Source organism: Muntiacus reevesi, chromosome X (genome assembly GCF_963930625.1).
Source record: "Muntiacus reevesi chromosome X, mMunRee1.1, whole genome shotgun sequence".
Taxonomy (NCBI): domain Eukaryota; kingdom Metazoa; phylum Chordata; class Mammalia; order Artiodactyla; family Cervidae; genus Muntiacus; species Muntiacus reevesi.
The window spans coordinates 135,057,791-135,071,485 of record NC_089271.1 but is presented as its reverse complement, the minus strand read 5'-3'; the positions used below and the strand labels follow the sequence as shown (position 1 = coordinate 135,071,485).

Genomic DNA, 13,695 nt, shown 5'->3' with positions numbered 1-13,695 from the left:
TATGAATATATATGCAACCACCCAACATAAGAGCACTGCAATATGTAAGGCAAATGCTAACAAGTATGAAAGGGGAAATTAACAATAACACAATAATAGTGGGAAACCTTAATACTGTACTCACACCTATGGATAGATCAACTAAACAGAAAATTAACAAGGAAACACAAACTTTAAATGATACAATAGAACAGTTAGACCTAATTGATATCTATAGGACATTTCACCCCCAAAACAAGGAATTTCACCTTTTTCTCAAGTGCACATGGAACCTTCTCCAGGATAGATCACATTCTGGGCCATAAATCTTGCCTTGGCAAATTCAAAAAAATTGAAATCATTCCAAGCATCTTTTCTGACCACAGTGCAGTAAGATTAGATGTCAATTACAGGAGAAAAACTTTAAAATTCCAACATATGGAGGCTGAAAAACATTCTGCTGAATAACCAAATATCACAGAAGAAATAAAAAAAGAAATAAAAATTTGCATAGAAACAAATGAAAATGAAAACACAACAACCCAAACCCTATGGGACACTGTAAAAGCAGTGCTAAGGGGAAGATACATAGCAATCAATATAGGCTTACCTCAAGAAACAAGAAAAAAGTCAACTAAATAACCTAACTCTATACCTAAAGCAACTAGAAAAGGAAGAAATGAAGAACCCCAGGGTTAGTAGAAGGAAAGAAATCATAAAAATTAGGGCATAATTAAATTCAAAAGAAACAAAAGAGACCATAGCAAAAATCAACAAGGCTAAAAGCTGGTTCTTTAAGAAGATAAATAAAATAGACAAGCCATTAGCCAGACTCTTCAGGAAACAAAAGGAGAAGAATCAAATCAACTAAATTATAAATGAAAATGGAGAAATCACAACAGACAACACAGAAAGACAAAGGATCATACGAGACTACTATCAGCAGCTATATGCCAATAAAATGGACAACTTGGATGAAATGGACAAATTCTTAGAAAAGTACAACTTTCCAAATATAAGCCAGGAAGAAATAAAAAATCTTAACAGACCCATCACAAGCATGGAAATTGAAACTGTAATCAGAAATCTTCCAGCAAACAAAAGCCTAGTACCAGACGGCTTCACATCTGAATTCTACCAAAATTTTAGAGAAGAGCTAACACCTATCCTACTCAAACTCTTCCAGAAAATTGCAGAGGAAGCTAAACTGCCAAACTCATTCTATGAGGCCACCATCACCCTAATACCAAAACCTGACAAAGATGCCACAAAAAAAGAAAACTATAGGCCAATATCCCTGATGAACATAGATGCAAAAATCCTTAACAAAATTCTAGCAAACAGAATCCAACAACATATTAAAAAGATCATACATCATGACCAAGTGGGCTTTATCCCAGGGATGTGAGGATTCTTCAATATCCAGAAATCAATCAACATAATACACCACATTAACAAATTGAAAGATAAAAACCATATGATTATCTCAATAGATGAAGAGAAAACCTTTGACAAAATTCAACATCCGTTTAAGATAAAAACCCTCCAGAAAGCAGGAATACAAGGAACATACCTCAACATAATAAAAGCTATATATGACAAACCCACAGCAAACATTATCCTCAATGGTGAAAAATTGAAAGCATTTCCCCTAAAGTCAGGAACAAGACAAGGGTGCCCACTCTCACCACTGCTATTCAGCATAGTTTTGGAAATTTTGGCCACAGCAATCAGAGCAGAAAAAGAAATAAAAGGAATTTAAATTGGAAAAGAAGAAGTAAAACTCTCACTGTTTGCAGATGACATGATCCTCTACATAGAAAACCCTAAAGACTCCACCAGGAAATTACTAGAGCTAATCAATGAATATAGTAAAGTTGCGGAATATAACATCAACACACAGAAATCCCTTGCATTCCTATACACTAACAATGAGAAAGCAGAAAAAGAAATTAAGCAAACAATTCAATTCACCATTGCAATGAAAAGAATAAAATACTTAGGAATATATCTACCTAAAGAAACAAAAGACCTATATATAGAAAGCTATGAAACACTGATGAAAGAAATCAAAGAGGAAACAAATAGATGAAGAAATATACCGTGTTTATGGATTGGAAGAATCAATATAGTGAAAATGACTATACTACCCAAAGCAATCTGTAGATTCAATGCAATCCCTATCAAGCTACCAATAGTATTTTTCAGAGAACTAGAACAAATAATTTCACAATTTGTATAGAAATACAAAAAACCTCGAATAGCCAAAGCAATCTTGAGAAACAAGAATGGAACTGGAGGAATCAATCTGCCTGACTTCAGGCTATACTACAAAGCTACAGTCATCAAGACAGTATGGTACTGGCAAAAAGACAGAAACACAGATCAATGGAACGAAATAGAAAGCCCAGAGATAAATCCACGCACCTATGGACATCCTATCTTCGACAAAGGGGGCACGAATATACAATGGAGAAAAGACAGTTTCTTTAACAAGTGGTACTGGGAAAACTGGTCAACCACTTGTAAAAGAATGAAACTAGAATGCTTTCTAACACCATACACAAAAATAAACTCAAAATGAATTAAAGATCCAAACGTAAGAGCAGAAACTATAAAGCTCCTAGAGGAAAACATAGGTAAAACACTCTCCGACATAAATCACAGCAGGATCCTCTATGACCCACCTCCCAGAGTAATGGAAATAAAAGCAAAAATAAACAAATGGAACCTAATTAAACATAAAAGCTTTTGCACAACAAAGGAAACTATAAGCAAGGTGAAAAGACAACCTTCAGAACGGGAGAAAATAATAGCAAATGAAGCAACGGACACAGAATTAATCTCAAAAATGTATAAGCAACTCCTGTAGCTCAATTCCAGAAAAAATAAATGAACCAATCAAAAAATGGGCCAAGGAACTAAACAGACATTTCTCCAAAGAAGACATGCAGATGGCTAACAAACACATGGAAAGATGCTCAACATCACTCATTATCAGAGAAATGCAAGTCAGAACCTCAATGAGGTACCATTACACGCCAGTCAGAATGGCTGCTATCCAAATGTCTACAAGCAATAAATGCTGGAGAGGGTGTGGAGAAAAGGGAACCCTCTTACACTGTTGGTGGGAATGCAAACTAGCACAGCTACTATGGAGAACAGTGTGGAGATTCCTTAAAAAACTGGAAATAGAACTGCCATATGACCCAGCAATCCCACTGCTGGGCATACACACTGAGGAAACCAGAATTGAAAGAGACTCGTGTACCCCAATGTTCATCGCAGCACTGTTTATAATAGCCAGGACATGGACGCAACTTAGATGTCCATCAGTAGACGAATGGATGAAAGCTGTGGTACATATATACACAATGGAATATTACTCAGCCATTTAAAAGTGTGCATTTGAATCAGTTCTAATGAGCTGGATGAACCTGGAGCCTATTATACAGAGTGAAGTAAGCCAGAAAGAAAAACACCAATACAGTATACTAACGCATATATATGGAATCTAGAAAGATGGTAATGATAACTCTATATGCGTGAAAGCTAAGAGATACAGATTTATATAACAGTCTTTGGGCCTCTGTAGGAGAGGGTGAGGGTGGACGATTTGGGAGAATGGCATTAAAACATGTATATTATCACATGTGAAATGGATCACCAGTCCAGGTTCGATGCATGGGACAAGGTGCTCAGGGCTGGCGCACTGGTATGACCCAGAGGGATGGGATGGGGAGGGAGATGGGAGGGGGATTCAGGATGGGGAACACATGTACACCCACGGCAGATCCATGTCAATGTATGGCAAAACCACTACAATATTGTAAAGTCATTAGCCTCCAATTAAAATAAATAAATTTATTTTAAAAAATTAAAAAATAAAAACTACATCCCAAACAAAACTAAATAAATAAATAAACAGACCAGTGCTCTTTCACTGTACCTTCTGGTTAACTATCAATAGAATATTGGAAATTAAGGTCTCAGGATAGTCTGAAAGCTGTGTTTTGACTGTATGGAAAATAGGTGCACAGATTATAGGTGTGTTGGGTAAGAGCAGGAGCATACATGTGTGTATGTATGTTCGTGTGTGTGTGTGTGTGTGTGTGTGTGTGTGTGTGTGTGTGTATTTTTTAAGTGGGAAAGTGGCAGTTGGTGGGAAATCATGGCCAATTTTGAGTTAGAAATTTTGGGTTGGAAAAGAGTTGATAGACAACGTTTTTGATTGCCTGGTCTCCAGCCCTCTAATCTTGTCCAGCCTTCAGCTGTACTTGACCTCCACCTTTGGGAACACACTAAGGATAAACTCTTCGGTAGCAACCTCTATTCTACTGTTAGCTGGGACTCATTAAACTTCCTCTTATATGTATTTGCTGGAATGAGCTACCTCAAAAGGTATAAGCTGTGAAAGGGAAAATCCGTGTTTATCTAAGCATCTGGAGATGTTTATCATCTCCCTTTTCTAAAGTTTTAATGGCTAATGAAAGCTCAATTTTATTGCTTAGATCTGAGGACAGAATATAATCTAAATTCTTCTGCACAAGTTTCTTGGCTGAGTCTTTTAAATTAATATTTTGTGTGCTTTCACAGGTGGTCAGGATTGTGTGTGTGTGTGTGTGTGTGTGTGTGTAAATCCATTATTGCTAGATACATAGATTCCTTTTGTCATTTTTTTAGTGCAAAAAATTTGTGGAGTTTATCAGTTAAACTAAATGGAACTTTTAAACACAGCATTTTGTAAAGAATGTGCATCTGCACTTGATTGGTTTTCTTCTTTAAGTCCTAATAAGCACTGTCCACAGTGGGTTAGTAAAGAAGTTGCATATGTATTGCAGATGAAGACACACATATGTGACCTGTTTATAAAGAAAGACACTACATTTAGGCAGAATCAAGGCTGGATAAAGCAACACACACACACACACACACACACACACACACACACACAACCTAAGAGTCAAGGGAAATCCTGGTTTTTCTCACTGTTAGATTTATAGGACAAAGTAGCACCCCAAAAGATGCATTTGAAGTGATAGATTGCGCCACATTCCACCTGGACATGGGCAGTGTAAAACAGCAGCTAAAATCAAAACCACTTGAATTCTGGCTGAGCTTTCTCCAGACAAGTACTTAAAATAGCTTAAATAACAGGATGCAAGGGGAGGGAAAACATTTCCTTTTAAGGATATGCATTCTTGGTGTGATTCAAACTTCTGCAGGAACATGGCTGTATAATAAGTTTATTTACTTTAAGGTTACTTGGGGGGAGGGTTTGGGGAGAGTTAACTGGCATCTAAAATAATACTTGTTAAGAGCATAGTAAGTTTTTTTTTTTAAGTGCAGATGTGAATCTACACGTGTCATCATAGACAGACAGACAGACAGAATCTGTTGTTAAAAACATTTGATTCCTTTCTGATGAATTCAGCAGCCAGTATGAAACACACAGGCCTCTCTGGTAAACCCTTGGGAGAATCTTTATGTGTTTTTTTTAAGTATAGCAGTTTTTCTTTAAAAATAGAACACTTGATCCATTTCTTGAAATTTAGCTCTGGACTCTATGCGGGAAGTTTGTTGGGTAGGTAGGTGGAGTTTCTTCTTCCCTCCTCTCCCCAGCCCGTCAGTGTCTACCCACACTGACCGTATTTTCTGAACCAAAAAGTTGAGACCTGTGGTTGCAGAAACATTGAAAATGCTCCAGATAATATAGGCTGAATGATAATGTCTACGTTATTGGGCAGTCAAAAATACGATGCTGGAACAGAAGAGTTTTTGAAATGCAAAACTTGTTTCACCCCATGCCAATGCGTAGTTAATGAAAAAGGGGCAAATGAGCCAGAAAGGGCCTCCAGAATATTGACAGATTTAATGAGAAAATAAAGGACTACCATCATGCCAGGAGGTTGTGATTTCCAGTTGTTAAAACTGTCTTGTGTGTGTGTTTTGGCTGGAGATTGGGAATAAAATTAACCTAAAACTCTTTTAAAGTAATTGCACCCTATTTTGTCTTTCAAGTACTTTAGCAGCTGGGAGATTTTCTAAAATTAATCGCAAGCTGCCTTTTAAGGCTCCCTCTGCCTTCTTATTGAAACTAAAATTGTTTTCTTCAAAAGGTATGATTTAGAGACCGAAAGCCTTGCAGTAATTTACTAGTACTAACACTAAAATGCCTTTGATCTCAGGAGGTAATACAAGCTTGCTCTGCTTTTACAATATGGAGAAACAGAGTAGGTAAAAGGTAAAATTTTACAAATATGTAGAAGATGACACATGGTCAACTATTCTTTTCCCATATCAAGAAAGATACAGGAGAGAGATTCCAAGTAATTCCAGATTTTATAAGGATTTTGAAGCCACAGTTTCAAGTAAGAACCAGACGTTCTGTCTGGTTAATTCTGTATCTTTGGTGTCTAGCCCTGTGCCTGCCACAGAGTAGGTACTCGATTTGTTCTGGAGGTTGATTCATGTTATGCAAGTGTAGTTTTTCTTAATAAAGTCAAAGCAGGTTTCTACATTTAGAATGAGAGAGAGGTCCTGACCTGACAACCATCACTGGTAGTCTACTTGGATACTCCTTGGTGGGTGTGTTCACTTAGAAAACCAAATTACAGATCTGAAGGCTGCTGGGTGGGGACAGAATTAGAACAAAGGGAATGAGATTGAATGTTATTTAAGGGATATTTCTGTCCTCAGGGTTTCCTGATGGAGTGCCATTCGGTCTATCAGTGCTATTTCTTCATTTTTTGCTCATTGTTGTTTGCTTATTTATGTTTTTAAAATGCTCCTTAGATTAGAACATTATTTTCCTGGTTTAATACTTGAGGATCCTAATAAGAACCTACTGTATAGCACAGAATATATACTCAATATTCTGTAATGACTTACATGGGAATATAATCTAAAAAAGAGTAGGTATATGTATATGTATAACTGATTCACTTTGCTGTACAGTAGAAACCAACAACATTGTAAATCAAGTATACTGTAATAAAAATTAATTTTAAAATACTTCAGGATCTCTGGTTCTACAAAAATAATTTTTTCCCTATGCTTATTCTGTGCAAGGTACTGTGCTACATACTGGGGTTAGAGAAAGATTTAGGAGAATCTTTATCAAGAGATTTTTGCAATCTCTTAAGATTGTTAGGTAATGACAAATTCATATTCCTCCAGACCTCCTTTAAAACATTTCTGCCCATTGCTGAAAGCATCTGTTATTACTTCTCTTACTTCAAAATGGTATTTCCACATGTGGTTATTTTATGCTAGTTATATTTTAGGGTGGCTATTTCCTGGCATCTTTTAATCACATCAGTGAGCTTCTAATTAATGCTCAAGAGAGGTTATTTCAGAGAGGGTGCACACAAGTGGTAGTTCCCCTATTACCTGCACCTCTCTTCTACCTAAAGCAAAGAAACTGCCAGACAGACTAGACTCAGTGCCTTTGTCAGTTTCCTGTAGCTTTGAATTCATTATAGTTCTCCAGCATAATAAATAAAAAAGTAAACATCTCTGTTTTCCACTTCTATTATATCACTGAGAATACAAAAAGAACAACTTGCTAGGTTCAAGCTGGAGTAAGTAACACAATTAAATTATGTTCTGTCATTTCAGAAGTCAGAGGAAAATAGAGTATGTTTTAAAATATCTATCAGAAATTGCTAGTGTGGACAAAGTTTTGATAGTCAAAAGGAATACGCCATCTCCTTCTCTATAGACACAATAAAATGAAGGAATATGGTGGTTGCATACTGAGGGTTAATAATGATCAGAATGTTATTACTCTATCTTTGGTTTTCATGTGTACGATGGTTTTTTACCTCCAGTTTTTAGAGCTAAAAGGTAATCTTCTCTAAGATCAAGTGAAGCCCCCCATTTTACAAATGAGAAAACTATGATCTGGAGAGATGACTTGGGCAAATTAAATGTAGTTAGAGCCCGTGTCACATTACTCCCTCTTGTTGTGTATGCTGTGTATCTTTTACTTTGTCACACTCCTAGAACTGAGTTGTCTTTTGGCTTTTTAAAGAAAGTGGGAGAAACAGATTGGTATGTGCATGGGGAAAGGTGTATTTAAACCCAAGAATTTCATTCATCAGAAGTTGCTAAAATCTTACCACAGTGCCATGTGGATTACTTTGTTCTTTTTAGCAACTGCAGATGTCGTTGCTGGATTGATTTCTGCATATAAACACTTACTAATAAAGTGTTTGATGTATGGCCTTTTATACGTTCAAAGCGAAAACAGTGAAGATGTGCCCTAAGGGGAATCAAGTACTTTACCTTGAAGGAACTATTAGTGATTTTCAGAAGTGTTGGGTACTTTGGTGATGATGCTTTAAAAGTATGAATATTTTAATTGATAGATTTAAAATATGGTAATCTATGCTTAAGAATATTTGACTCTAGAATCATATACTTCATTAAAACTAAACAACAATTTCATCAGCTTTCAGTTTATTAGGGAACTAGTTTCATACAGGGGATTTAATATTTTAATAATTGGCCCACATTAGCTAATATCAATTTTGCTTCAGTCACACTTAGAAGAAAATCCAGAGTGTGTACCATGGCCTATAAGAGCTTCCATGATCAGTTCCCTGACCTCATCTCTCATTTTCTCCTTTGCTCACTCTGCTCAATTCATACTGGATCTTTACTGTCTCCAAAACACATCAGACACACTTCCACATCACAAACTGCATTTGCTCTTTCCTCTACCTAAAATCTGCCCCCTACAAATAGCCACATGATTCTCTTTCTTACCTCAGATAAGTCTTCATCAAATATTACCTCATCAAAGTGGCCATCATTGATGATTCTATCTAAATAGCACTCCCACCATCACCCATATCCCCACCTGTCACTATAACCCAGGGTTCTTTAACTTCAGCGTTACTGACATGTTGAGCTGCATGATTCTGTGTTGCAGGATGGGAGTGGGAGTGGGGGTCATATGCACTGGAGGATTTTTAGTAGCATTCTTGGCCTTTATGCACTGAATGTCCCCTGGAGGGCAAAATAGCCCCCATTCTAACCCCTTACCCCTCTTTATTTTTCTTCATAGCACTTATGCTATATGTTACTTGCTTATTAGTTGTCATGAGAAGGTGAGCTAAAGACTTTGTTTCATTGGTTGCAGTATCTCCAATCTTAGGGACGGTATCTGGTACAGTTTTGTTTTATTTTTTGTTTTGGTACAGTTTATAAGTAATATATCAAATATATTAACTTCATAGTATATTTTCTTGAATGGTGTTGGCATCATCTTGAGTCATTTCTCTATTCAGATTGTTTCCCTCTATTATAATTAAATTTATATATGAAAATCAGTGGAGGAGCTAAGGAATAAAAAGCATTTCTGAACATTTAAGTATATGAAATAGCTGGTGAAAGTCCAACTGTCTTTACTAAAAAATTACACCTCAGGACATTAGCCCTCTTTTCCAATAAATTAACTTTTAGTCATTGATCAGTTTTTTTTTTTCGATTTTTAATTGTTTCAGAATAAACATTATCAGCACTTAGATACAGTCTGTTAAAATTATGAAAGCACAAAAAATTTTTAAATTATTTGTAGACTTCATTTAAACATTTGCATTACTTACGACTGCATTTATTTTTATGAACGCTGTATTTGTTTTGGATTAACACTTATTTACATTAACTCTTGAAAAAATTGGCACTCAAGAGGATAGCATAATTTCAGGTGTTCTATATAATATAATTAGCATTAATTATAAACTGTTATCTTTGACAAAGGGGAGAATAAGGGGCATAAAACTCCTAAATAGCTACAGTAGGAATTGTTTTATACCATGGCATTGTTTTACTGGTGTATAATCTGTTCTGAAGTCCTGTCAGCTTTATGATTTAATGATAATTTTATTAGACAACTATGCTTTCCTAATATTAGGGATGCTATTTTTTTTTTAGGGATGCTATTTTTAAGCTAAGCTACTTATACAGTTCAAAATACAAGAAACATGATGTAAGCCATGCCCTTTCAGTTAAAATTTGCATTTCCCTTTCAGACCTCTTTAGGTAGCAAACAATAAGATAGGATAATATTGTATTTAGGTGAGCTTATGAACTTTAAGCTTTAAGAACTGAGCCTAAAATGAAGAAAAATATTCTATAGGTTAACTTATATCCTTTTTTGCTTGTTTCTCCCTTATCAAAAAGACCTCAACAGCAATGGATTCATTTGTGACTATGAACTTCATGAGCTTTTCAAGGAAGCTAATATGCCATTACCTGGATATAAAGTGAGAGAAATTATTCAAAAACTCATGCTGGATGGTGACAGGAATAAAGATGGGAAGATAAGTTTTGATGAATTTGTTTATGTAAGTATGTGGAAACCTACCATTATTAGAAGTAATGATTGCTTCTTTGTCTTGTGGGATCTTTTAGTAATAGGTCCTATTAAGTTCCTAAATATATCATAGTAGTATTGTTATAACTAATAAAATTTCTCTAATCTCACCCACTACATTTAGTTCATTCTTTTAGCCATTAGAATACCTTAAAAAAGAACTGAGAAAAAAAAAAACACAGACAGAATCAAAGATATAACACTCCGCTTGCTGTGTAAGGTGAACAGTCTCCTTAGAGGGTGCATCATTAAAGGACACTTTTCAAGGTGTGAAATCACATCCTTGAAGTGCTCTTTCTATAGGTGAACAGTGTGGTCCCAAACGTTAATGATACACCCTGACTCACAGTCTTGGAAGCTTCCTGAGTTCAACTTTCTGATTAAAAACATGTTTGCTAATCTTGTGGTAGTAGTAGTTAACTGTACCATTTTCCCTAGGATGATGATTTTGATAATTAAAAGTTAGAAGCATATCTTTTTAATCCATTGGAAGGGGCCGTTAAAATTCTTGTTTTCTTCTCTAGTATCATCAAATACTCTTCAAGGTTAGGGGCTGATTTCTTAATTCTACCCCCAAGCACCTAGTGTTCCATACTCAGTGCTCAGCGAGTATGTGTGTGGTACTCATTATTGAAATTTAATGCTTTTAGCTGCTAGCTAGTGGGGTCAAATTTTTTCTGGACATAGGATATTTTCCATCCATATTCACTGACAAAGTATTTGAGATTGATATTAAAGAATAGCCGTTTCCTCAATTAAGAGCACTCTTAAGATTTCATCATTTTATTCATTTAAGACTGAGTTTGACTAGATCTTATTTGGCATTCCTTATGTGTATTACAGATAGTAATTAGTGCCTAATATTATCACAAACTTCCTAGCACTCCTATCTTTTCTAGGGTTTGTTTTTGCCCCAAGACACCTGAAATGATAACATATACTCCCATCAGTAACCACAGCTCAATATAGCAAGTGAAATTCTGATATGTTTTCTTCTATTAGAATTAGCCCCTTTAGAACACCTGGAGAGTTCCAGAAACAAATTGACTAAGTAATGATGTCTGCTCTTCTGATAGCATTTGCCTGGGGGCGGGGCAGGGAAGAAGGGAGCATTACTGTTTTAAAATGCACAAGGGTCAGAATTATAACGCTATTATAGTTCGTGCCATCTTCTTTTGCAATACTGATTTCTTCCCCACCATTTTTTGTTTCCAGTTATTGCCAAAGCCTTTTGTTTTAAATCCTGTGTTCAATAGTAAGTTGCAATTGACTTGCAATGTGAGCACTTGCATGTCCTCTGATGTATAACTTGCACTCCTTGTAACTGCATGTTTAATTGTGGACTTAAAACAGCTTAGAATGGTGGCGAACTATGATTGCTTACTTTTGATATAGTTTGCTGCTCAGAATTTTTTAATCTACTAGGAAGAACAGACTTAAATAATTGAGATGTGCAGTGTGCCAGTATTTTAAAGGAGACGGTTATGAAACTGTCTTTGAGAAAAATCATCTTAGGGAAATATTTAATTTTGTATATTTTGAAATGTTGCTGATTCCACACAGCTGTTTGTGGCTGTGACTAACCTAGTATTTTCTTAAAAAGGGAATTATAGGCATCATAATTTTGGCATCACCCGGGACTTTTTTAAAAATAAAATACTAATGAGAACCATATTGGTTAATATATATATATATTAGAATTGGAAGAAATCAATATGTTTATACTCCTTCATTTCTCAAATTAAAAAATAATAAAAGCCTGGGTTTCTCAAAAAGGACGTGATTTGCCCAACATTACACAGGGAACTAGTGGCTTTGTCAGTTACCCTCTTGTTCAAAAAATTGGAAAGGAAGACAGTAAAATAACTCACCTGAAGTTTCAGAATGATACCACCATGAAAGAAAGATGGGTGTGTGATTAACCAAGCAGACATCTGTCCACTCCCCTCTGCCTTGTCATCAATGAAACCTCTTACAAATCATTAGACAAAATATGGTAGATTCTAGTTATCTGAGAAAAAGGAAGTGTTGCAGGAAGGGGGACCCCTTCCAGGGCCGGAAACTGGGCTCTTATCTAACACTCAGAAATGAATCATCCGAGGAGACACATGTGCTGACAAAGCAAGAGATTTTATTGGGAAAGGGCACCCAGGTGGAGAGCAGTAGGGTGAGGGAACCCAGGAGGACATCTCTGCCACATGGCTCAAAGTCTTGGATTTTATGGTGATGGGATTAGTTTCCAGGTTGTGTTTAGCCAATCATTCTGACTCAGAGTCCATTCTGGTGGTGCACGCCTTGTTCAGCCAGGATGGATGCCAGAGAGAAGGATTCTGGGAGATGGTCGGACATGTGGTGTCTCTTTTTTACTTTTTCTGGTGGTGGCTTATTAGTTCCCTGTTCCTTACCAGGACCTCCTATCGTAGAACAACTCATGAAAATGGTTATTATGGTACCTGGCCAGAGTGGGCCATTTCAGTCAGTGTGCTTCCCCTAACAGAAGCATGTTATTCCTGTCAGGGATTGACATAAGGAAATAGAAATAAACATGTTCTTGCATGTTAGATTTTTGGATTTTATTTAAATTGCTACTTAAAAGGTATTAATTGCAAATCAGGCTACCAACAAAATGTCTGTATTAATTTTGGAGGAGGATATATATGTGTGTGTGTGTATATATATATAATATATGGGAAAAAAGAGTCCCCAAATTATATGTAAACTTCACACATTAAAATTAAATATATATTAATTGATCTTGTTTCTCTTGAGTATTTCAAAAGTAAGTTACTAGATTTTTATACTTCTTAGATTGTAGTAAGGTATTTTCCTTCATCTGTAAAAAGACTGGTATATCATAGAGATAAGTAACTTCATATAAGCAAAGTGCTTAGAACTGTACCTGGTTTACAGCAAATACTATAGAAGTGTTAGTTGTTGGTAGTTATTTCTATTTATTAAACAGGCAGTGTTCTCTTCCTATTATTACTAAGTTTAGGCCTACAACAGATTCCTAAAAAGTAAAAATTCAAACCTACAAAGGAAACAAACCTCAAACACTGGAAGCCAGTCATAGTTTTTTGCAATTCTTTCTGAAATCTTTCCCTCTTAAACTCTTATGTCACTGCATTGCTTTGGTTTGGCCACTAGTGTTGATCTAGGAAGGTGATGACACTTTTAAAAGGAATACAGGACATATATATATTTCATAAAAGAGCCTGGAAAAGATGTATAGAACCAAAGAGAGCAGTGTACACCAGGAGTTTGTTCATACATGATAAAACAAGTCCCTCCTCCTGGAGGGAAAACAGCATGAAACAGTGAGCTCATTAGTA

At 35.9% G+C, this 13,695-nt stretch overlaps 1 protein-coding gene across 2 annotated transcripts in view; it reads left to right on the top strand.

Moving 5' to 3' along the window:
• Positions 1 to 13,695, top strand: part of LOC136153283 (plastin-3) — a 91,180-nt gene that overhangs the window by 49,018 nt on the left and 28,467 nt on the right. For both annotated transcript variants that reach the window (XM_065914928.1, XM_065914930.1), the window contains one exon: positions 10,171 to 10,334. In XM_065914928.1, coding sequence (XP_065771000.1) covers positions 10,171 to 10,334 — 164 coding nt within the window. The remainder of the gene's footprint in view (positions 1 to 10,170; positions 10,335 to 13,695) is intronic.